The sequence below is a fragment of the Oryzias latipes genome, chromosome 15 (genome assembly GCF_053564925.1).
Source record: "Oryzias latipes strain Hd-rR chromosome 15, Olatipes_Hd-rR_3.1".
Lineage (NCBI taxonomy): Eukaryota > Metazoa > Chordata > Actinopteri > Beloniformes > Adrianichthyidae > Oryzias > Oryzias latipes.
This window is the reverse complement of record NC_136251.1, coordinates 5,516,054-5,539,588: the sequence shown is the minus strand read 5'-3', so window position 1 is coordinate 5,539,588 and position 23,535 is coordinate 5,516,054. Positions and strand designations below refer to the sequence as shown.

The 23,535-nt window shown below is 40.5% G+C and overlaps 2 protein-coding genes across 14 annotated transcripts; both read right to left on the bottom strand.

Moving 5' to 3' along the window:
- Positions 1-946: 946 nt before the first annotated feature.
- On the bottom strand, positions 947-16,866 carry cep68 (centrosomal protein 68). 13 transcript variants are annotated; one of them, XM_020709264.3, is made up of 10 exons: positions 16,687-16,864; positions 9,242-9,526; positions 7,998-8,975; positions 6,085-6,283; positions 5,746-5,945; positions 2,616-2,738; positions 1,922-2,018; positions 1,631-1,814; positions 1,247-1,320; positions 947-1,146 (listed from the first exon to the last, which is right to left on the bottom strand). In XM_020709264.3, the coding sequence occupies exons 1-8, from the start codon at positions 16,813-16,815 to the stop codon at positions 1,678-1,680; spliced, it is 2,148 nt and encodes a 715-aa protein (XP_020564923.1). In that variant the 5' UTR covers positions 16,816-16,864; the 3' UTR covers positions 947-1,146; positions 1,247-1,320; positions 1,631-1,677. The 13 variants fall into 13 exon arrangements, with proteins under 13 accessions (XP_020564923.1, XP_078788344.1, XP_020564925.1 ...); XM_078932218.1 differs by having other exon boundaries at positions 16,668-16,755; XM_020709266.3 differs by having other exon boundaries at positions 1,247-1,814; positions 5,746-5,942; positions 16,687-16,866.
- A 1,801-nt stretch (positions 16,867-18,667) lies between these two features.
- Positions 18,668-23,393, bottom strand: sdhaf4 (succinate dehydrogenase complex assembly factor 4). The gene is made up of 3 exons (XM_004076896.5): positions 23,203-23,393; positions 21,773-21,886; positions 18,668-19,787 (listed from the first exon to the last, which is right to left on the bottom strand). The coding sequence occupies exons 1-3, from the start codon at positions 23,309-23,311 to the stop codon at positions 19,678-19,680; spliced, it is 333 nt and encodes a 110-aa protein (XP_004076944.1). The 5' UTR covers positions 23,312-23,393; the 3' UTR covers positions 18,668-19,677.
- Positions 23,394-23,535: the final 142 nt, after the last annotated feature.

Below are 23,535 nucleotides of genomic sequence, written 5' to 3'. Positions count from 1 at the left end.
AGCTCTTTTTGTAATATTAAATTTATTTTCACAAAGGAGCAGCACAATTACAATCTTCTCATTTTAAGAAGGCATTGGAGTCTGGATCGTCTGTACCCACTGTTGTGGAATGGAAATGTGTATGTGTTGGAGCCGCTCGCCCGCGTGTGTGCAAGCGCGTGCCGCGATAGAGAATGGGGGGGGGGGGGGGGGCAGTGTGTGCGCGCATTCATGTTGTGTGTTACGGAGGACGGTAATAAAAGAAGGTTTCCCCCAAAATAAATGCTATGGACTCTTTATCAACCCGTTCTGGAGAATCTAAGGATCAGAACAGGGAGGAGGATCGCCTCGGGTCCCCCGCGCTTGAGCACGGTCAAAGGGGAGAAAGAAAAAAAAGTTATCGCGGTAAAGGTTCAACACCACGCTCTGCCATTTATCTGGAAATTTTTTCAAAAACCGCCCAGTTGCGATCAGAGCCCTGGAGTTTGGCCTGAAAAGAGCGATCAGCCCAAATATTAATCCAATCGGGGATCTCGCTTCCCTTCCACTGACTGATCTCAGCAGCATCGTCCACCATGGTTGATGTTTACGTTCTCGTTCCCGCCTACTTCAACGCAAAATGATGACGTTTGTTGCGTGTCGATGACGTACAGTTCGGAATCAAGTCGCCTGGCCGGTCAGACGGCGGTCGCAATTGAAAAGAACGGCTACAATTCGGAATCAGGACGGCAAACCCACGGGGCCTGGGTCGCAATTGAAAAGATCGGATCTGTGTCATTCAGACTGTCATGAAAAGATCGGAATTGGGCCGCTTAGGGGCAAAAAATTCGGAATTGGGTCGTTTCAGCCTGCAGTGTGAACGTAGCCTAAGACGTCAAGACCTCCAGTCACGCCATCCCTCCACGCCACGTTTTGCTACCTGCCAGCTTATCCTCATCTGGAACCAGAAGCAGGACAGATACTGTAGTGAGTTGATAACGGTTTATTGAGCAGCGCAATAGTGGTGGAGGGTTCTGGACTGCAATTCGCGTGGCTTTGGTAGTGATGAAGCAGGTGACCTTCTGGTCTGGTGGAAGCTGTAATGACAGAGATGATTTGGAACCTGGGTTGGTTTCCTGGGGAATAGCGGGTGGTCGAAGGTGGTGCTGACGAGGTTGGTAGGATTCCCTGGTGAAGCAAAACACAGAATGGGTCAGCGTGCAGATGGTAACATAGTACTTGGCATAAAGCTTGGCCTGAGAGCGTAGCGTGGGTCAGTTTACTCTACCGCAGGAAGCAGACGAACTGACGCCGGCTGAAGGGTGTGGTAGTCCAGATAAAGGCTGCAGGCTGATGCAGGGCCTAGTGTGAGCAGGTGAGCAGATCGTAAACTGGTAGGTGTAGAAGGTGGTTACAGGCTGGTGCCATGTATAGCAGCTGAGCTGCCACCAGTGTGAGAATGTGCATTTGGATGGGTGAATGGGACTATGACTGTAAAGCACCTCAGGCCTTAATCAAGGTTGAAAGTGCTGTATAAATACACACCATTTATTATTTATTCAGAATCCATTACCGTGAACTACAAATGTTAAATATTGTAAGCTACTAGAGATATTATTTTGGAAGTAAACTGAGGTGGCTTTTATGTTCTTGTAATGTTTAAAATAACTACTTTTTAATCCAAAGGTTCATGAACTGGGCTTGTGGGAGATTGAAGGGTCATTCTCGTTTCTCTTTCACGGGAGTGGGCTGTGTCAGGCCATCCACAGCTGACATGATGGAAAAGAAGAAGTGGTCGGATTGGGTCTGCAGGAGTCCAGACTGCTTCTCAATAAGAAGAAGGGTATCTCTTAGAACTGCAACAAAAGCAAGCAAAAAAAGCTGTTGACTATCCAGGAAAACAAGTTAAATGTCAGGGTTTTATGGAAGTATTAGCTGAAAAGGTGGCCTGTTTGAGGCTGACATGGAGAGGTTGCATTGATGCAGTTGAGGAACTGCTGTCCAGAATGGAGAACAGATGAAGTTAGGTGCTGATGGTTGCTCAACTCTTTTTGGAAGCTCTAAGAGAATAACAGAAAAAAAATATTCAGCAAACAGAACTACTGCATTACATTTGTCTCCAGAAAATATTTTGACAACGTCAAATGCACCACTTAATGCATGTATACATGTGGTTAATGGCAATAGTTCTTTGTTTTTAACTTGTCCTGTCCAGCAGCTGAGCAAACAGACGAGAACTGAAGGCCTCTTGTGTTCCAGTAGGGGATTATGAATCTTTGAATGAACAAGGTGTATATTTCTATAAACCCCTTTTGTATTTGAGGCTAAACGTTATATTTTTTCAATCGTATATGATTACATTTCTTTTTGAACCACACGAAAGAGAGAGGAGAGAGACATAGTGAGATATTAAAGTTATAAGATAAGGGTACAAAAGAAAAAAAAAGGGGTCAAGAAGATTAAAGAACAGGAGGGGTTAGAAGTACAAATAGAGCAGCAAGTTGCTTGAGGATTATCTTTATAAATATATAAACTAGGTTAAATGTGATAAGTGTTTCTAATATTCAAACCTATTAGTAGACTTTGCTTATTTGTCAAAATTGTAAACTTATTTACACAACCAGTAGTGGCTATCTCAGTTTGGAACCTTTTCTTACCTGGTACTCAGCCAAAGAGGACCTGATGCTGTTCAAGTCCACAGTAGGAGCAGAAAACTGCTCCACCCTCTGAGAAACTGCATAAAGCTGCTGGATGAGTAGCTCCAGGTGTGAACAGAAAACCTGCAGCAGACAACATCATTTAGAGTGGGCAAGTCAAAGTGAGGAAGCTGAGCCAATTAGGTATTTAAATTCCAGTATAACCACAATCAATTAGAGCCTATTTACTGACAGCCAATGTCTGTGGCCATGTTTTTTCTTATAATTCACAAAGTAGAGATGACAAGGGACACATCATTAATTCAATTCAAGTTAATTTTATTTATATAGCCCAATATTACAACAATAGTCTTCTCAATGGGCATTATACAAATATGTCCCCATGATCCCATTATATTGAGAAATTCTGTATTTTTTGTCACAAATGTATTTAATTATTCCGTGGATAACCTTGTGGTGCATTATGCGAGCTACAAGGGCGCGGTGAAACTTAAGTAAAAGGTAGCATTCTTTGTCTTTCTTTTTACAGATATTTGCACTAAGATTTGTGAATACGCATTCAAATCTGGTTTGCACAATGTATTAAGCATATATACCCAATTATTAGGGGGTGTAACGATACACATAGTTGAACCAAACCGCTTTGGTACAGCAATTTGGGTTCGGTTCACTTCTGTATCGTTTCGGTACGTTTTTTGTTTTTTCCCGCATATACATTGTAATGACCCAGCTGCTTTGTCACTCGTAGCGGGAAAACGAGAGCTGAGCTGCTATTTAACTAGCTGCTAAGACTGTCCGTGCCCCCCCCATACTCCATGCGCCCTAAAACAGTCTCAGAGAAGAAGAGGTAGGCGGACAGGCTCATTCTCGTTTCCGGTATTAGAACCTATTTGTTATGAACACACACAAACAGCATAACAACATGAACCTCACTTTTCTTCATAGCTCTCTCAGTGATGGTGAAGGATTCAACACACAAGATTTCACACTTCCCATGAGTCTTAGAGGCTGTAGGCGGGGCTAACGCCAGGTCGCCACTGTTAACTTTGCGCCGAGGCGAATGTTAGTCGTGAGTTTCCTCCGAGACGCTATTAGGTGACGGACAGTTAGCATGTCAACATGTGGCTAATGCAGACGCCAGGCCGGAGATGAGGACCCCCCCCCCATCTCCTTACACTCTCCTGTGTGGGGGGAACACTTTGGCTTTGTTGTCAGCATCCATGAAGGAAAAAGACAATTGGATAAGTGGAATGCTGTCTGTTGACACTGTTACACAAAGATAGTGTATGCCACAGTAACACATCTAATCTGTTAACAAACTTAAAACGGCATCACCGACTGGAACAATCGAGTCTAAAAGAAAAAAATGTTCAAGTTCAAATGTTTTATTTCAGGTCAGTGTTAAGTATCCAAAGTTTTTGGTTCCTGGCAGCTAATAGTTTTTTTTATTTTATTAAGCAGATCACCTACATAGGTCCATTTTATTTATTGTTATGCAAAACCAATAATTGCATTTTGTAGTACGATGTGAAGCTTTGGCATAATTTTTATAAGACAGATTTACCTGACTTCCAGGTCTTGATCTATAGTTAAATAGCCCTCCTATTCTTTGCAGCCAATCACAATCATATTTTCCCTTTTAAGTTCATGGATGGTTGGTTCTCTGCAATCTAGACAGTATCCAGGCCCTTCTAAACCCTGTTCTGCCATGATCTGCCCCTTAACCACCATCAGCATCTATGGGGTCCATTCATCTTTAATGTCTTTCATTCCAAGCATGAAAGACATTAGCCCAGAGGCTAACAGCCAAATATGAGGAACTTATTTCTTGAACATCTTTCTGTATTGCAAATAAAGCTTTTACTCGCATTCCTACTATCTCTATGTATTTAATTGTTTAATTGTGGCTTCTAGGAAGTCAAAAAGGCTGTGGAAATTTCTCAAAATCCCAAAGCTGGGATTCTGGAGGAACTGCTGATAACCCAGGCTTTTGGTTTTTAAATGAGTTTTAAAGTCACCAAAAAAAAAGTAATATTACGAGATTTTAAGTCTAAATTTACGAGAAAAAATTCTCGTAAAATTACGAGATAAAAACTTAAAGTGAAAGTGATCCCACAGAGCAGCAAGTGAACGCCGCGCAGCAGCAGAGCAGACCGAATAAACTCAATTGAACAGGTGAGCTGAATGTTTATTGATAACGTTCCAGATGTTTGAGAGCTCATTTGTTTGATTTACAATTTATTAATGTTTTATTTAATGATGGGTGGTTTGCAGTATCTCTGCAGCCCCTTGATGCACCTGTCCACTTCAATCCTTTCTTCCTCCATGAAACCAAGATCTCTACGTCTCTGTGATGCTTCCGTCTGAGGAGGAGCACTTTTTGGCATTGTCAATGTTTTAATGCTACCATAACAGACTATTTTCATTCATCTTCATTGTTTTATGTTGAAACGGGACGTTTCATCTGGAGGAGGGGCGTATGTAACACTGTTTACTTCCACATTGGTGTTAGGATGACAGGTTCATGACGTAAGGTGACAAATGAACTTCAGGTTATGTGAATGAAAAGGAGAATAAAGGCTGCAGCGGTCCTCTACACCCAAACGTGTCTCTGAGCTCCTTATTTTACAAATGAAACTCCGCTTTACCGACACTGAACCCCGGAAAGACGGCTCCACTGACAATCTGATTTTTAGTCACCTAAAGGTTTCCGAATCTCTTTGTTTTTTAAACCTATAATCCGGAAATAAAGCTTCACAAAAGGCTCCATGTATTTCATCTTCAAGCTAGGCTCCGATAAACGGAAACTTTGGTGTTTCTTTCCTTGTTAATCTATGGCTTTCTTGTCATAAATTTACGAGATTTTAAGTCATAAATTTACGAGAAAAAACTAGTAAATTTACAACTTAAAATCTCGTAATTTAACAGTTATGACTTTCTTTCTCGTAAATTAATGACTTAAAAGTCGTAATTAAAAATGTTTTTTTTTGTAAACTGGCCCTAAAACTCTGTCGTAATTATTAAATAAGAACATGACTGTTAAATCTTGAAGCATCACAGTAGCAGTGTGGATTGAAACAAACATGCTTAGTGCACAGGCTTACAGTAATTAGTAACAATGAGATTCTACCTGGATGTGTTTCATCAGAGTGTGATGATCTTCTTGATCCACTTGGCTGTTCCTCTGACAGTCAGACAGGTCGGTGCTACGCAGCTGCACCACCAAGTTCTCAACCTCCCCGAGTCTGGACTCCTTCAGTCTCTCTCCAGCAGGATCACCTTTCCTGTCAAAACGGTTTCTTGAGCTGTTCTCCTCCCTGTGATCACCTGCTAACATATCAGTGAAATAACATCTGTAGAAAGTACCATCACCTGGAGCACTAGAAAATGATGCAGTGTATGAAAGATGATGGTTTTAAAACATGTAAAAGACTAAACGTTCAGTGTCAAAAACTTTTTTAGTAAATACCTGTCTGAAAAGTTATCTTCTGTTCTCTACTTTTGATTAGATCACTCAAGTCTTGCGCATTCTCAATCAGTTTTGTTATCTTAGAATCCTCATCATAGTTTTGGTCCTCCTGTTTGTGGAGGAAAGTGGAGGATACCAAGGTTGGTTCAATGGACTCACAGCTGGCAGGTCGGCTCAGCTCCGCTGTCAGATCCCTCACCTGCACAAAGCAACATCACACGACACTTTCAAAGATGGATGGCTTTCATCTGATAGTTAATATCTCCGTTATTTTATTTTGCGTTAACATAAAGTGGGTTGATGATGCATAACCATGACCCAAACATGTTTAGTGTCAGATTATTTATCTGTCAACCAATGATGTAAATGGATGATTCTCTACGCCACTTGTCTTACAAGTTTTTATTTTGGCTTCTAAATTTTCAAACCATGTTTTAATTTCTTTAACTAGTACATGTAATTGCTTAAAACCTTTTCTACTAAACACTATTTTTGGTCCTTTTCCAGCATGCTTTTATGGAAGTTTTTCTGTAGCATAATTAAAAATAAAAGTCAAAACCAAAAATGCTTTTTCAATTTCAAAATGAAGCTGCATTTGTTAAATTAAAAAGAAAAAGCAATCCGCCAAACTGCTATTTCTTTTTATTCTTCAACACCGCTTACTTCTGTCACTTCATTAAAAGGATAATGAAAATGTTTTTTGACATTTAATTTTCAAAAAGTTCTCTGGTAAATGTGTGGCAAAATTAATTTAGAAATGTCTAATTTGACAATTAAAATGGATTAACAGAAATGCTTTTTCATTTTCACTATGTAACTGCATCAAATGACTCAAAAATTAAATTGCACTAAATGTCAGTCCTATAAAATGCTTTTCATTTTTTCTTTAACATCGCTCATTCTGTGACATTAAAGCCAAAATGCAAAGAGGGGATTGCATTTTCGTTTTCACATTCACCCCGCAAAAACTGTAGCAAAACTCAACACTAGTGAGCATTTCCACGAGGGAGGCGGGGTAAATTACCCAGAAATTTAGAACCAAAACCACCCAATCTGGCAACACTGCCGAGAGGGCAAAGGGCACAGAAGAACAGTGAGCACTGACGTCATCGCCCGAATAGGCAATGTCAGAGTAGAAAATGAAAAGCATTTATTTGTATATAAATGTTATTTTTGACTCATTTGATGCAGTTACATAGTGAAAATGAAAAAGCATTTCTGATAATCCATTCTAAATGTCAAAGTAGACATTTCTAATTGAATTTTTCTACACATTTAGCTACACATTTTTGAAAATGAAATGTCAAAAACCATTTTCTTTATCATTTTAATTGACAGAATAAGCGGTGTTGAAGAAAAAAATTAAAAAACATTTTTAGTATTGACTTTTAGTTTTAATTATTCATTCATTCATTTTCAATACCATTTTCCCTTTCGGGGTCACGGGGCTGCTGGAGCCTATCTTGGCCACTTGTGGGCCAAGGCAGGAGGACACCCTGGACAGGTCGCCAGTCTGTCGCAGGGTAGAATGTCCACAATCACACATCCATTCACTCTCACAGTCACACCTATGGACAATTTAGAGTTGCCAATCAACCTATGGAGCGTGTTTTTGGACGGTGGGAGGAAGCCGGAGATCCCAGAGAGAACCCATGCATGCATGGGGAGAACATGCAAACTCCACACAGAAAGGTCCCCCATTGGTGTTGTGTTTTTTTTTCCATGTCCCCCAGGCAGGACTTGAACCACCGTGCAGTCCTTAGTTTTAATTAAGCTACATAAAAACTTCCATATGTTTTAAGAAATGAACACTAAATGAGTTTGTATCATATTTGGACAAACATAAACTTAGTGATGCCACTCAGTTTTTTGTGTAAATAATGTCTTATTCCCACAAACGCGGCAGCACTAACCTGTCTGCACAGATGACCAGACACTTCCAGTTGCTCTGGAAGAAGCCAAAATTCATCATCAACTTTCCTCGTAAAAGCTCCTGGACTAGCAGAGTTGATGTTGAGCCTATGGTGGTTTGCATCATTTCTGTGATGATTTTCTTCCCCTGTGTCTGTGCAGCAGTCCACAGCCCCCAGGAATGCATTCGCTGAACCAGCAGGAGAGGGCATGAAACTGGAGGCCGAACCATCTGAGAATCTGGGGAAAAGCTGAGGGTCAGGTGACCTTTGCCCCACATCACTTCCAGAAAGGTCTTGAGCTGACAAACTTGTGGAGCTACCAAGTTGGTCCAATTCAATTCCAGAGTCCTGTAAACTGGGGAATGTTTTAGGAAGAAAATCTTGATTCTGTTTGCTGCTGTCCCAATCACTGTCCATGTGTCCTGGTTTCAGAGGGTAGGTATAATTCAGCAGTGCCTGATAATCCATTTCTGGATTCCAATCTGCAGAGTTTCTGTTCAGAATTGGCGGCATAGCTTTAGGAATGGCACAGGCCCAGTAGTTTGCCTGATGGGGAGAAGCTAAACTATCTTCTCCTGTTCCAGGAGACCTTGGAGACATCTTGGTTTCTTCCCAGTCACTCAGTTCAATCCCACAGTGCCTAACCTTGGTCTGATCTGTCTTTGAGTTCCCCAAACAAGGATTGCAGGTAGGAGACAGTACTGGTGAGGTCAGAGGGGGCCTCAGAGGAAGATGCACTTTTTGAACCTGCAAAAAGGAACTTGGAAGGCCAGACTGAGCAGATTTCCTGTCATGGAAAGGAGATCTTGAGTTGGATTTTTCCCAGCATGATTGTGCCTGGAGGCCTGTGGCACGAAGGCATAAACTGGGGTATTTAATCTTTGGGGAAGCTGAAATGTCACAGAAGGAAAGGTTGCATTTGTCTGGAGCCAATGCTTCGCTGGTGTCAAAATCGTTGGATCTGCCACCATGGTTTTCCTAAGCGTCAGGAAACAAAGATGTAAAAATATGAATCTGACTAATTCTAGCATTTTTTTCAAAAACATATATTGGAAAAAATGTGTGATCTGTAATGCAGTAATTTTTGTTTGTGCAAAACAGAGGAAATTGATTGCAGTGGGTCCTAAACAAATGCATCCAATATTAAGGAATACATGTGGTTATATATGTATTTATCTATGTAAATGATGTTTCAAAGATCATTAAATTTGTTTGATGGTCTGAATGGTTTTCATGTTTCTCACCTTTTCTGTGACCTTAGGTGAATGAGCCATCTTCAGGGTAGACATGTGCTGTTCTGCAGGGAACAGTGGCTTTCTCACCACATAGTGTCTGTCCCTTCGGTACGAACAGGTGGCTGCTATGGTCACACTTTTGTGCTGCTCCTCTTTGTCTCTTTGTTGTCTTATGACCCTTTGTCTGTCATCTGTATTTTCATTTCTGAATCTCGCTCTAGGAAACTCCATCTTCGACTGCTGGCTGCACCTGTTCCTGTCCATTTGACGATGTGTGCGGGGAAGCCTTTGTGGCTGAAAACATGACAGTGGTGAGAGCTGTGACATAAAACAATATTTTGCATTTCTTATCAACTGGTGTTGATGTTAGATTTGCATGTCTAGAGTTCTAAAGATAAACTACAAAAGAAGATCTACAGAGTTCATTAAAGCCTTAGTCACATGCACTCATACAGGTATTGACCGGTACAGGTGCTGTGGGTTCTGGGGTTTCCATGGAGGATAATAGAGAGGAGCAGCCGCATCTTAAGGGAAATAAGTGTGAAATATGTGTCTTTCAATTCCATTGAGGCTCATACAGTCACTTTAAGGGAGAACATGAAAATGGAATGTACCACTGTCACTCGTGTGATAAATGTGTTATGAAGTATTGGTAAGGATTATGGAACTTACAGACACTTTTAACACATGGGGATGCTGTTATACGGTGCCCTTACACCACACTAGTCTTTAGTAAGACGTGAGTATTGGCTCCTTACTGACATCGTGTGCACATACACTTTATTACCAAAAGTCTTGGCTCACCTGCCTTGACTCATATGAACTAAAATGCCGTCCAATTCCTAACCCATAGAGTTCAATATGATGTGGGTCCACCTGTTGCAGCTATTACAGCTTCAACTCTTCTGGGAAGACTGTCCACAAGATGGAGGAGTGCTTCTAGGAATTTTTGACCATTCTCCCAAAAGCGTAGTGGTAAGGTTACACACTGATGTCGGTGGACAAAACCTAGCTCTGTCTCTGCAGTAATTCATCCCAAAGGTGTTTTATGGGGTTCAGGTCAGGACTCTGTGCAGGCCAGTCCAGTTAATCACACCAGACTCTGTCCTCCATGTCTTTATGGACCTTACTTTGGTCACTGGTGCACAGTCATGTTGGAAGAGGAAGGTGCCGCTCCAAACTGTTCCCACAGAGTCTGATTACAGAGGTTGGGAGTATGGAATTGTCCAAAATGTTCTGGTATGTTCCTGAAGCATTCAAAGTTCCTTTGCCTGGATTTAAGGAGCCAAGCCCAAGTCCTGAAAAAAACCCACACCAAAATTCCTGCTCCACCAAATTTCACACTCGGCACAATGCCGTCCCAAATGTACCGTTGTCCTGGAAATCTACAAACCCAGACCCATCCATCAGTTTGCCAGATGGAAAAGTGTGATTCATCACTCCAGAGAAGGAGTTTCTACTGCTCTAGAGTCCAGTGGTGGCGTGCTTTACACCTTTGCATTGCATTGACGCTTTGCATTGCACTTGGTGATATGTGGATGGATGCAGCTGCTCGGCCATGGAAACCCATTCCATGAAGCTCTCTGCGTGCTGTACTTGGGCTAAACTGAAGGTCACATGAAGTTTGGAGCTCTGTAGCAATTAACTGTGCAGAAAGTCGGTGACCTATTTGTGCTTCAGCATCTGCTGACCCCTCTCCATCAGTTTACGTGGTCTACCACTTGGTGGCTGAGTTGCTGTCATTCCCAAACTCTGCCATTTTGTTCTGATAGAGCTGATAGCTGACTGTGGAAGATTTAAGAGAGAAGACATTTCACCTCTGGATTAGTTGCACTGGTGGCGTCCTAAGACAGTTCCACGCTGGAATTCACTGAGCTCCTGAGAGCGGCCCATTCTATAACAAATGTTTGTGAAAGCAGTCTGCATGCCTGAAGGCTTGATTTTATTCACGTGGCCAGACTAAGTGATCAGGACACCTGATTCTGATCATTTGGACGGGTGAGCCAAAACATTTGGGTTGAAAATTATATTCTAAAACAGAATATTCTAGACTTTTTAGTTTAAAACTTTTGCTCCCATTTTTTATTTTTTTTTATTGTGAAGCCCTTTGGTACCTTGAAGGAGTTGTAAAGTGCTAAATGAATAAAGTTTAATTCATTCATGATCTTTTTAATAAAATAAATAACACTATTTATGAAATAAAATAATGATCAAATAACACTATGATTTTCAAAGACAAAAATTTAGGAAAAATATACTGATACATTTAAAAAATAAATAAAAATAAATAATAATAACAATAAATAATCAATCCTCTCCCGACATAATCCTAATAAAGACTTTGAGGGCTTCGTCACACATCTCAAATTTTGCTCAGCTGAACTGTGTCCTGCGCGTCTGCTTCTCATCCAGTAATTATGACAAAGCAAATTTCTGTCTTCACAGAGTAGTCTACGACCTTGATGATCCTTGTGGACCACCTGTCGCCCCCGTACAATGTTTTACCCACAGACAGCGTGTATCCACCCCCAAGGGCAACTGTGACTGAAGCCATAAACAACGTACAGTGTAGCATGTCTTTCCATATGAATAAAAGTGCTGCTCTTTATGACAGGAACATTTAAAAAAGCATGGCCTCTTAAAGTGGTTCCTGAAGGAGCTTAAAGAATAGAAACTGTTTAGCAAACTCTAGCACTTTGAGCTACTGAGATGTGTGACGCCAGAGCTGGCTGACACGCCAAGCGGGCTGTCGTTTCCCTGTTCGACGAAGAAAATAAGTCTATGGCATTTCATCTCTGCCATAAAATGAAAGAGCGTAAAGATAACTGAGCGGGCGTATTCAGGAACTGAGTGAGCGAACCTTACAACCGCGCAGGTGTAGGTACCATAACCGCTCTGCCTAGAACTTCCGTTCAGGGTCCTTTCAACTGAAGGTAACGTCACCCTACGGTAACCCCACTTGGACAAACTACATACGTCAAGATCTGCTCGGCTCTACAAATTTTCATTTCACGTTCCCTTTTGTAACCTAAAGTTATTTTCCCTTATAAATTGTGTCTAACAATATTCTTTGTAAATTTTATAAAGAGATGTTGCCACAATCCGATTGTTATTCCAGTTTAAGTTCAGCCGTGGCTGAAAATGTTGTTGGCACGGCTAAATGTTGTTGTTCCGGGTCTGTTCTGCCAATAATAAAACACTGGGCGCACGGATTAAAAAAACTATAAGCGAACTTGCATTCAATAATAATCATAACAATAATAAAAGCACGTCTAGAAGACAATCTCGCTCTGTCGGAGCACTGCTTGTTTACAGACTTCATTATATCTTCTTCTATGGTAGTATCGTAATTTGTCCAGACCAATCACTATCTGACACGTCATCGGACCAACGGACAGCCAATTACATGATGTGACGTCAACATTGGTCCGAGGACCCTGAAGGACCCTGAAAGGAAGTTCCAGGCCGAACGGTTATGGTACCTACACCGGCGCAGTCCTAACTGAGCTGTGATCTTCCGCGGTCAATTCTCCTTTGCGCCCTCACCAGGATTTACGCTCAGTGTAAAGGGGTGTGTCTGTCACTTGGGGGGCGGTAACCTTTCTGGTTGATCTGATTGGCCAAAATTTGCTGATCAAATTCGGCGAGGCAGCGGGACGGGACTTTCCTTTTTCAGAACCGGAGGGGGGTGGCTAACAGGCGGCCCTTGAGCAGCATGTGGCTCTTTGCCTTTTATCATATTTTCTATAAACCGTACTTTCACAACCATAAGGTTGAACATAAAAGTCTTATATTTTCTCCAAAATGTACAGAGCGAACCTAATGTGTTGTTGTGTGACTTCGGTAAAGAGGACCTAGAAGAGAACAGCATGAGAACGGTAAGGAGAGAGGCGAGGATGTGAAGTAGGAAAGTGCAGATATGAGCATAATGCAGAACAACTTTGGAAACCCTGGAAATGCAAAGAGACACGATTATGAAACACTGTTTAAATTGAAAGCTATCAGCTAGACGGAGGAACACGGGAATAGAGCAGCTGCAGTTCGGTCCCGTGGCAGTGGCTCGCTGCATGTTTGCATTCACAGCTTGAAGAGAACAATTCTGATTAAAAGGCACAAAAAACAATCTTTTTTCTTTAGAAATGCATTTGTGGTTCACTCTTTGTGTTAATACAAAAGGATTGGGAGACTTGCTGACACATTTGAACGTTTATCAGAAGATTTATTGAGGCCGGAAGTCGAAATCTGTGAAGATCTTTCTGACTTTATCCTCAGCTACCAGAGAATTTAAAATGATGAATCCATGGTTTCCAAGTGAGGATGCTGGCAAACCAACTCCGACAAGACAAGAAGATGCAGCAGCAGCTGAGTTTCCGCGGAAACAAGGCGAGGTTGCCTGTGTTGGAAGATCGGCTTGAGCGCAGCAACTTCCAGCAGATGACAGTGAAAAGCTGTCCACCCTCCTTTTACTGGGACGCAGCGCCGGGCGAGTAACGCCACACTTTTGAACTGTAGGACTTAAACTTGGCCTGACGCGTCTGCCTGCACTGTTCTTTGGAGCAGCACTGCAACGAGACGGACTCTGACGTTGACCAAAGGGAAGCCGGTGGGTTTGTTAGAAATGTAGACCAGCTGTTCATTCCAGATACAGAAGATGAGGACTTTGATGGATTTTTGGATGCTGACTAATGACTGAAAACAAAAAAATAAATCACAACCAACTCAGTTTTGCGCTCGCTGCCTTTTAAAACACACACCAGCATGCATGTTTTACTGGTATGTGTTAACGTTAAATACAGAAAAAAGCACCCATTACTGAAACTGTGCCCTTTAATCCAGTGCTGTTGTATTGTAAGGAGAGGAATGTGTTATTGGAAATCATATGGCTTTAATTGTGTGTTTGTGTGTGTGTGTCTGGCAAGTCAGTGCGTGGTGTGGCTCGTTGCCTATCACAGTTAAAAATCTCTTTGGCTCTTTGTGTCAAACTTGTTCGCCACCCCTGTTTGTGTTAGAGGCATTTATAGAAAAAAACAGCGGATGTAACCTGGATAAAAACGTTAACCAACGACCCAAGACAAGAAAGTGCAGCTGGTTTTTCTGTGCTGTAATTTTTTCTCATGTGAAAATTACTGCATTTATTACTGTTTTAATCCACGATACATCCGCTGTATCTTTTCTATTAAAGCCTAGCCTCTAAATCAGTGTTTTTCAACCAGTGTGCCGCGGCACACTAGTGTGCCGTGGGAGATGGTCAAGTGTGCCGTGGAGAAATTGCCCTCATTAGCTGGTTTAACAACATTTTCCATCTCCAGGATTTCAGCTCTCTGTTCATCCAAACAGGCCCTGATAAAACACTGAGTAGTTAGGAATATAAAAGATCCTAAAATACTTTTTCTTTGCGTTTATTTTATTTTATTAAAGACATTTTGATAAGAATGACGTTACCACGATTCAGCTGCAGCTCCGGCTGTATTTTAGAAAAGTCCCGTCCCTTTAACTGTCTCCACCAATCATTCTTGGGGAGCTTAATCACATGTCATCAGTCTGACCAATCAGAAGTGGTTAAAGTCTTCACTTCCTTGTCCCGATTTAGCTCGTAAAGTCGCTCAGTTCTAACAAAAATACCAGCTAAAGCTCGTCTTTATCGGTGTAGCTTTCCACAGAATCCGGTGTCAGACCGTGGAACAAGTGAACACATCAATGAAGCTCCGAAAAGCGATCTCCGCCGGCCGTTTTTATGCACTACATCTCCCATGATGCATTGGGTTGTGAGAGTGACAGCGTAAAAGGAGATCTGTTGTTAAACGTCTTGAATCCAACGAACACACTTCAAACTGTTTTTAAATCTTCTAACTTAACTTTTATTGCATCTTTTAGAAAAAAACAGCTGCAGTTTCCAGCTTTTTCTGCAACAATAATCTCAAAAATGCATGTGAGACTGTGGAGGGAGGGGCTGTAGATCAATACAGACTGAGTTTCTCCTTTTTTTTCATTTTTGGATGCTGGTGTGCCGCGGGATTTTTTTTAAGGTTAAAGTGTGCCGTGGCTCAGAAAAGGTTGAAAAACACTGGTCTAAATGAAAGTCCCGCCCCGCTGCCTCACCGGATTTGACATGCAAATTGCAGCCAATCAGATGAACCAGAAAGGTTTCCGCCCGCAAGTGACAAACACCCCCCTAAACACTGAGTGTTAATCCTGGTGAGGGCGCAAAGGGGAAGTGACCGCGGAAGATCACCGTGCATTTTTAAAATGTGGGGTTGCTCGGTCAGAATTGCTCCTGCGCGGTTGTAAGATTCCTCACTCAGTTCCTGAATGCGCCGCTCAGTTGTGTTTACGCCCTTTCAATTTATGGCATGAAATAAGTCTTTCACTCTGATCAACTTTGAAATTACTTTGTTTCATTATTGAATTATTGACATTATTGAATCTGGATTTGACTTCTATTGCTTCATTTCCAGCACTGGCGGTCGAAAACCGTTTCTCCTTCTGGCTGAGGTCAGATACCGTAATCAATCTAAATTTATACTAGACAGCAAAAAATGACAACAGCGACACCCACAGGACAGGCTACTCATGGGGCTCCTCCAGTTCTGTTGCCTGATTGTGTTCCTCATCAGACCTCTTCCCATTTGAACTGGCCCCACCTTCAGATTGAAGAAAGAATATTTCTACATAAATTCTACACATCCAGTCCAAATGACCTGAGTTTCTCACCTTTGATCCAGATTCCAGCTCAGACGAGGAAAATAAAGACGTTCATGGATCTAGTCGTCTGAAGTGGATGCATCAGAATGGGGCGGAGCAGAGAGCTAGTGACCCGCCCAGACTATTTTCTACGTCACAAATACGATCTTTTTCAAAAAACGTGTTTTTGGTCTGCTCCTGATTCACAATTTGAATTCGTTTTTTAAAAACCCGAAATGTAATTTTGGCCTAAATTTTCTGTATATATGTTCTCCATTATTAGAAAAACAGCCACAAAAACAGCATTTCCATCGGAGTGGGTCTTTAATGCAGACTGTAATGCGGGTTAACAAATGGCAGCTGTGACTGTAACCATAGCAACCAGGAACACCGGAGGTAAGTGACCTGCAATAAGCTCTGAAGTCGTTGAATTCTTATTCTGGACCACCTCGATCACGAAGACCACATGGATGGACGACGTCTGTGAATTCTGGCTGCACCACTGACAGTTTGACATTTCCAGACAATTATTCTCATAAGGACGGAAACGGTTCATTAATGATTCATTTCCTGCGTTTGGAAAGAACGGAGATTTTAGTTTCAAACCTCGTTGTTCTCGGTTTTCGAGGCGGAAGCGAAGCGCTTAGTTTATTATTCTTGTATCGTCTCTTAAAATAAGAATTATAAAAAGTAAGACGAACAAATTCCACCACATCTCATCTAACAGTCATAGCGAAACATAACTTAAACTCACATAGACGGCTTTTATTTACCCTTCCCAAACAAAGCGGAGCAGTCGCGGAGCGTCCAGCCGCGGGTCCAGTCCTCACGCGTTCGTTTCCTCCTCCTTCCTCCCACAGTGGCAAGCAGCTCCATGTATGGAGCTCCCGTGGAGCCGACATTTTCTGAAGTCTCTGTTAGTTTTGAAGAATTGCACTGAAGAGAAAAACAGAAAATAATAATATTTTTTTATTTTCATGAAGGCCTTAGTCATTTACCCCCATCGCCCTTTCCATTACGATTCTGTATCTTTCCCTATTATAGTCTTTAAATCAACACGTTCAATTCTTTCACCCAAGTCAACATATTAATTATTGTTCATTTGGCATTTTAATCTATAAATGAAAACCACTTTTAACCTTTTTTTCTTGGTGGCACTTTTTTATCAATCAACAAAAGGAAAAAAAACTTTGTTTTTTTGTGTGTGTCTTTTAGACTGTTCAATTGAATACATTTTATTTTTATAGCCCAGTATGTTATGTCCTTTTAATCAGGTATTGTTTGAAGAAAAAACGAGTTTTTCGAGTGTTTTGTGGACACAGCACTCACTGTGGTTCACCTTAGCCGATAGGAATTGACCAATTTGGTAGAAGCAAGCTTGTGATTTGGAGCCTTTTTGCTTACGTCACATGTACAGAAAAAGGCAAAGACAGTAAAAAATAAATAAATAAATAAAACAGCAAGCGAAACTGTTTGCCAGAAACAGATTATTTACCTCATGATTGATTTTATACTTTTTTACCAACATAAATATGTTCATATCTGGTTTTCAGTTGATACTGTCCACTATTCGATATCTATCTTTTACATCCCTACTCTCTATCACACAGAAAAGACCTATTCTCTGCTTTCATTTTTGAACATTCCTGTCAACACATGTCATGTATTTTGGACAAAAACTTGCTTTAAGGACAAAAGCTTTTGTCTGTGTCTGTTTACGTAAAGCAGCTTCTGCCTCACAAACTGCAGACACTCCCTCACCAATTCTTACACTTTCCATTAGTATCATACACGGAGACCTTTCTGCTGATAAATAAATGAATAATCGCAACACGTATTTTGAAAAGATTTTTGCATTTCTTAAAACATTTAAATATTCCTCCTTTCCACTTCTTTTACACAAATTATTTGGTATTGTTGCTTGAAATTACCTATATCTCAGATTCATAGTTTCTCTTTTATTTAGCTAATTTATTGATGTCAAGTTCTTTTCACGAGTTTGCTATTTTCAAACTTACTCCACATTGTTGTTAGGATCCTTAAAAACCTTCAGCTGTGTCAGCATTAAGCAGATTGCTTCACCGTTTTCAGCCATTTATTGAACATTTTCCTTTAAACAAACTTCACCCTCTTCAGTTACTTTAGAATGATGCATGTTGAGCAGCATTTAAAGCTTTCCGCTCCAGCCTCTTCAGTGACCACATTCAAAGAATTCACACAGGCCGTAATGCAGTTCATCCAGTTTAGTTTAGTATAGGAAACTCTGCAAGTCCCTTTAAGAAGATTACCCAAATCAAACTTTTGTTTTTCTATTCCTATGCAGTGCAGGACTCTCTAATAATTGACCCCTAATTGAATTGACCTTAGTTAATGAATTGATATTCAAAAAAATCTTGTCATTTTGTTTTATATGAGTTTTCATGAATCCAAAACAACTTTCACAGATCAGTAACTTTGTTTTATTGAACCTTCATCCTCTCATAAATATACGCCCGTCTAGACATGATAGATTTTTCAGTCACTGCAAAACCTGGACACTTTGGGTTTGTCCTCCCTTAAGGTGGGGTGGATAAATACAGTAAGTTAAAACTATACAACCGTCATAATAAAAACTGATGACTAAATGTAAGCTAAAAGTCTGCAGTTTATTAGAAACGCCTCCAAATACTGGAGAGTTAACCGCTGTACGTTATGCAGAGTAGGTTGGGTGTTTGGGAAAAACCTTTTGCAATAAAGCCAGGTTTTCAAGGTGTCTGTCTTTTTTCTTTAAACTCTTTTTTATTAATCTCCTAGATGTCTCATCTTTGTACATTAGGTGTCTGTGTGCAAACAAGAGGAAAACACAATAAGCCTTTAGGCCGACCTCGAATCAGGACTTCTCTCAAGATGATCCAGAAGTTTACAGTCCATCCGGTTTGAAACAATGAAGTTCCTCCTGTCAATCATTCTTTGGGGGCAGCCGTGGTGCAGCAGTAGGGCAGTCGACCCATGATCGTAAGGTTGCAGGTTCAATTCCCGCCTTGCACGCCCATGAGTCGATGTGTCCTTGGGCAAGACACTGAACCCCACCTTGCCTCTGGTGGGAGGTTGGCGCCAGTGTTCGGGGGCGGAGCTGCCACCAGTGTGTGACTCTAAAGCGCTTTGGGCCTTGTAGGTAGAAAAGCGCTACATAAGTACACGCCATTTACCATTCTCAATCGACTCTATTTAATTAATCAAAGGGATTTCTTCTTGTTCCTCCAACAGACTGGCGACCTGTTCAGAGTGTACCCCACTTCCTCCCACAGTAGCTGGGATAGGCTCCAGCAACCATGTGACCTTAAAGAGGATTCAGAAGATGGATGGATTTCTTTTTATGAGCAGTTTGAGCATTAAAAGACAATTCCTCTTGTCAGTGTTATGTCAGACATTAGTGCGCTGAACTGTTCTAAAGGTGGCTGATATCAGAAGTGGTTACAAATGGAGGAAAGAGCAATCAGTTAATGTCTATGAAAACACAAAAAAATCTTCCAAAGATTTTTAAAACAAACCATTTTAGCCCCTAAAGGCCTGAAACAATCTCAGCTTGTGGAAGAAATGGATAGTTTTCAGTGAACATGTTTTTAAAAGAAAAAAGCCAAAAAAAACTCCATAATTGGCAGAAATCATATTAAAGTTGAGCATATGTGAGAAACATTTTCACAAACGGTAAGCTTACAATGGAAGCAACATTTGTAACATGGATTTACTACTATACAACAAAAATCCCAACAATCCAGGCAGAGCTAGAAGTCCACACAGCGGCCCCGTCTCTCCCAGTCTCCATAGCGGGTGGGCTCTGGACCTCGAGGACCACCTTTCTCCTTAGTTACAGGGTTGATGTTGTCAGGAAACTCTGAAAGAAACAGCAGAGACATAAACACGACTGTTCTCATCCCGTAACAACACACTCCGATAGAAATTGTGTTTTTAAACGTGTTCTTGTGGCATTTTTCTGGACATATATAGAGAAAATTAAGCTTAAAATTACATTTCTGAGTATTTCTTCATTCAAATCGTTGTAAATCAGGAGCAGATGGAAAAAATGCCGTTTAAAGAAAGCTTGTTATTGTGACGTAGAAAATACACTACAGTCTCCAAAGTTACTACGGCTGGCCAAAGTCCTCCTGCTCTGCTCCATTCTGATCATCCACTGTCAGACAAACAGATCCATGAACGTCTCCGTTTTCCTGGTCTGAGCTGGAATCTAATGGATGCTGGGGGGGAGAAAAGCATCTTTTTATATCAGATTTGCACTGATGTGCAAATATACTAACGTAAGGTGTTGCTGCTTCTCTGCCTCAGAATCCACCTGATTTATGTTAAGTTCGTAAACCATTGAAGAGTTACGGTTGACAAGAGAATGAGAAGACTGAGGCTAAAATTCCAGTGTTAGATAGTTAAATCCATAGGATTATGAATTTAAGGTCACTTGGATTCATTTTTTGAGCCTAGGCACATTTTCTCCTTGACAAAAATCCTGCGGCACACCAGCATCCAAAAATCAAAAAAAGGAGAACCTCTATTGTCTGTATTGATCTACAGTCAATGTCAAAGTCAAAGTTAAGTTAGTTTTCTGTGATAATTTCAACTAAATTATTTGACATTTTACCCTGGTAGTTGTTTTTCCCTTCAGTTTATTAACATGAAATTTTATGTAACCTCACAAAAAACAAATATATTCTTTCTAAAAAGTCATTTATTTATTTATTTTTATATTTATTTCAATGTTGGTGTAAAGGCAACTGTAATTTTGAACAATGATATGATCACAATATGTTTGATAAATTTTGCACAAAAAACTAACATATTTTTTGTTTTCTACACAAAAAGTGAACATGTTGAAGTTTTATTAGTTTTTCTTTTGTCTTAATCAAAGATGAAGTCTTTGAACACTTTAACAAAAATGTTTTATTTCTTTTTAGATGATTAAATTGTTTCAATGTAGTTTAATTGTGTCTGTTGGGCACTTCACCTTAATCCTGTTTCTTAAATGTTGTTATTACTTCTTCTTAAGTTTAACATCTAAAATAATCCAGACGTTATTAGAAAAGTGTTTCAGTTAGAAAGATGACTTGGACCAAACTCTGGGATGTTTGGCTGTTAATGAACACAAACCTTGAAGGAGAACTAAACTGTTGACCTCTGATTTCATCAAGAAGATTGAAAAACTGTTTAATGTGTTCGTTGTGGTTTCAAGACGTTCAACAGGGAAGACTCATTGTACGCTCAGATGCTGTCACTTTAACACAATGCATCATGGGAGAAATAGGTGAGGCCAGACAGACTCTCTTCTCTGAGCTTCATTGTTTTGTTCACTTGTTCCACGGTCTGATACCGGATTCTGTGGAAAGCTACACCGCTAAAGACGAGCTTTAGCTGGTATTTATGTTGGAACTGAGAGACTTTATGAGCAGAATCAGAACAAGGAAGTGAAGACTTTAACCACTTCTGATTGGTCAGACTGATGACGTGTGATTAAGCCTCCAAGAATGATTGGTGGAGACAGTTGAAGGGGCGGGACTTTTCAGAAAACAGCTTTAGTAGCAGTTAAATCGCAGTACCATCATTCTTATCAAAGTGTCTTTAATAGAACCAAATAAACTCAAAGAAAAAAGTATTTTATGATCTTTCATATTCCTGACTACTCAGTGTTTTATCAGGACCTGTTTGGATGAACAGAGAGCTGATTTCCTGGAGATGGTAAATGTTTTTAGATCAGTGAAAATGGGTCATTTCCCAAAGTAAACCTGACCATCTCTCACGGCACACTGGTTGAAAAACACTGGTTTTATCAAATGTTATCCAAGAACAGAATGCCCCCCCCACTGTTCTTCTCACTTTCTAGAACATCTTTGCTTTTCTCTTCAGGAACGTCAAAGCGTCCTTGTGGTGTTTTGGCTTTTTTCAGCGGCTCCTTGTCTGCCGCCATTCCACTGGACGCCCGTGAGCATCCTAACCAAAAACAGACAAAACAAAAACATTTTTAATGAAGCAAAGACTTTGAACTCACTCTGGGAAACTGTCTATGCATCCTGTGGAATGTGGAAGTAGAGATGGAACCAGCAACACTGGGGCGTCAGCGGTGTGCCGAGTGCACAAGAATGGAACCGTTCATTGGTGTATCGCTCATGTGACCAACACAGGGTGATGTGTCGGTACTGACATGTAGCACAGTGCTTTGGATTTGCTGAATAGAGATGAAACTGTTCAACTTGGCTTCATGGATCATTCCAGTAAGACGTTTGTCCCAGTCTGGAATCAATTGGATCTTTCAAGCGCAAATAATGTAAATATGTTCTCCTTTGAACACTGTTAACCGATAGTTTGGAAAAATACGTGTCTATTCTTTTCTCTGGGAGGTTTGCGTTGTTTTCAGATAAATTAACTTTATATTTTATTCTAGGTGAAGTGTGGACAGAGCGTCCACAGAGTTATCTTACATTAATAGGAGCTCTTCATCAATGCTGAAGCATCATACAGATCAGCATGAACTCCAGTAATTCTCACAAAAAGTTTCTATTTTCAAAAACAGCTTCTTACACACGAAGTGGTTTTTGTGAATTTGTATAATCTTACAAATATTTACAAAATATCACTTTAACAAGCTTTAAATGAAATATTTACTTGTGGCTAAAAAGCAAGCCGTGGATGAGGTCGTGGTGAACATCGCTTTTTGCCCCCACTCCCTTAAATCGACACATCATTTAAAGCGCTATACAAATAAAATTTATTATTATTATTATTATTATTATTACATCAAACTCTACTTAACTCCATTTGATAATCATGACATTTAATAAATCTAGTGGGACTTGTGTATGTTCTGCATATATTCATGAGTAATTGTACTATCAAGAAGCTGACATAATGTTCTTTAATACTTCACAGGAAACAAATAACAATTTAATAAACATTAAACATTTTTTTGCAGGCCGATGTCAGAAACAGCATGGGATATTTTCCTTTTTGTTTTCCCTGAATTTACCTCCAATGACTTTAGAATTACAGTAGAGGGCGCCATTGAGTCATCAATACAGTGCTAGCACATTTTTAGTTACGTATCTACCGGAAACGCTCAATTAGGTGACACCATCCCATCACCGTGGGGAACATTTACGTAACGTGCTGTAATCCATAGGAGAGCCAATGCATTTTACTAATACAGGCCACTAATTGGATAAGATATTCGTATTGTAGTGAAGTTCTCTTAAGAATGCTAAGCCGTTCTCATGTTCTAATTTTAAGTCTCAAGTTGAAGTTCTACCGACCTGTGAGGACAGACTCCATCGACAGCTTTCTGGACACCGCTTGTTTGCTGGCCGAGACCCAAACCCGCAGAAAAAACATGTTCAAAGGTTGTTGACCACAGAAAAACATTCGACTTCTCGTCTGGGACGACAAGGATTTTGTTGTCGACCTTGTGTGACGTCATTCATCGTCATCATTCGGCGACGGGGATGGTGTCAGAAGGAATGTTTCTGTTGTACCAGCAGAGGGAGACAAAACACAGCTGTTTTTGAGATCAAGACAAGATAACACACCATTTATTGTAATCATATGCGCATTTATAACATTTGTTAACCCTAAAATGGTTTGTATAT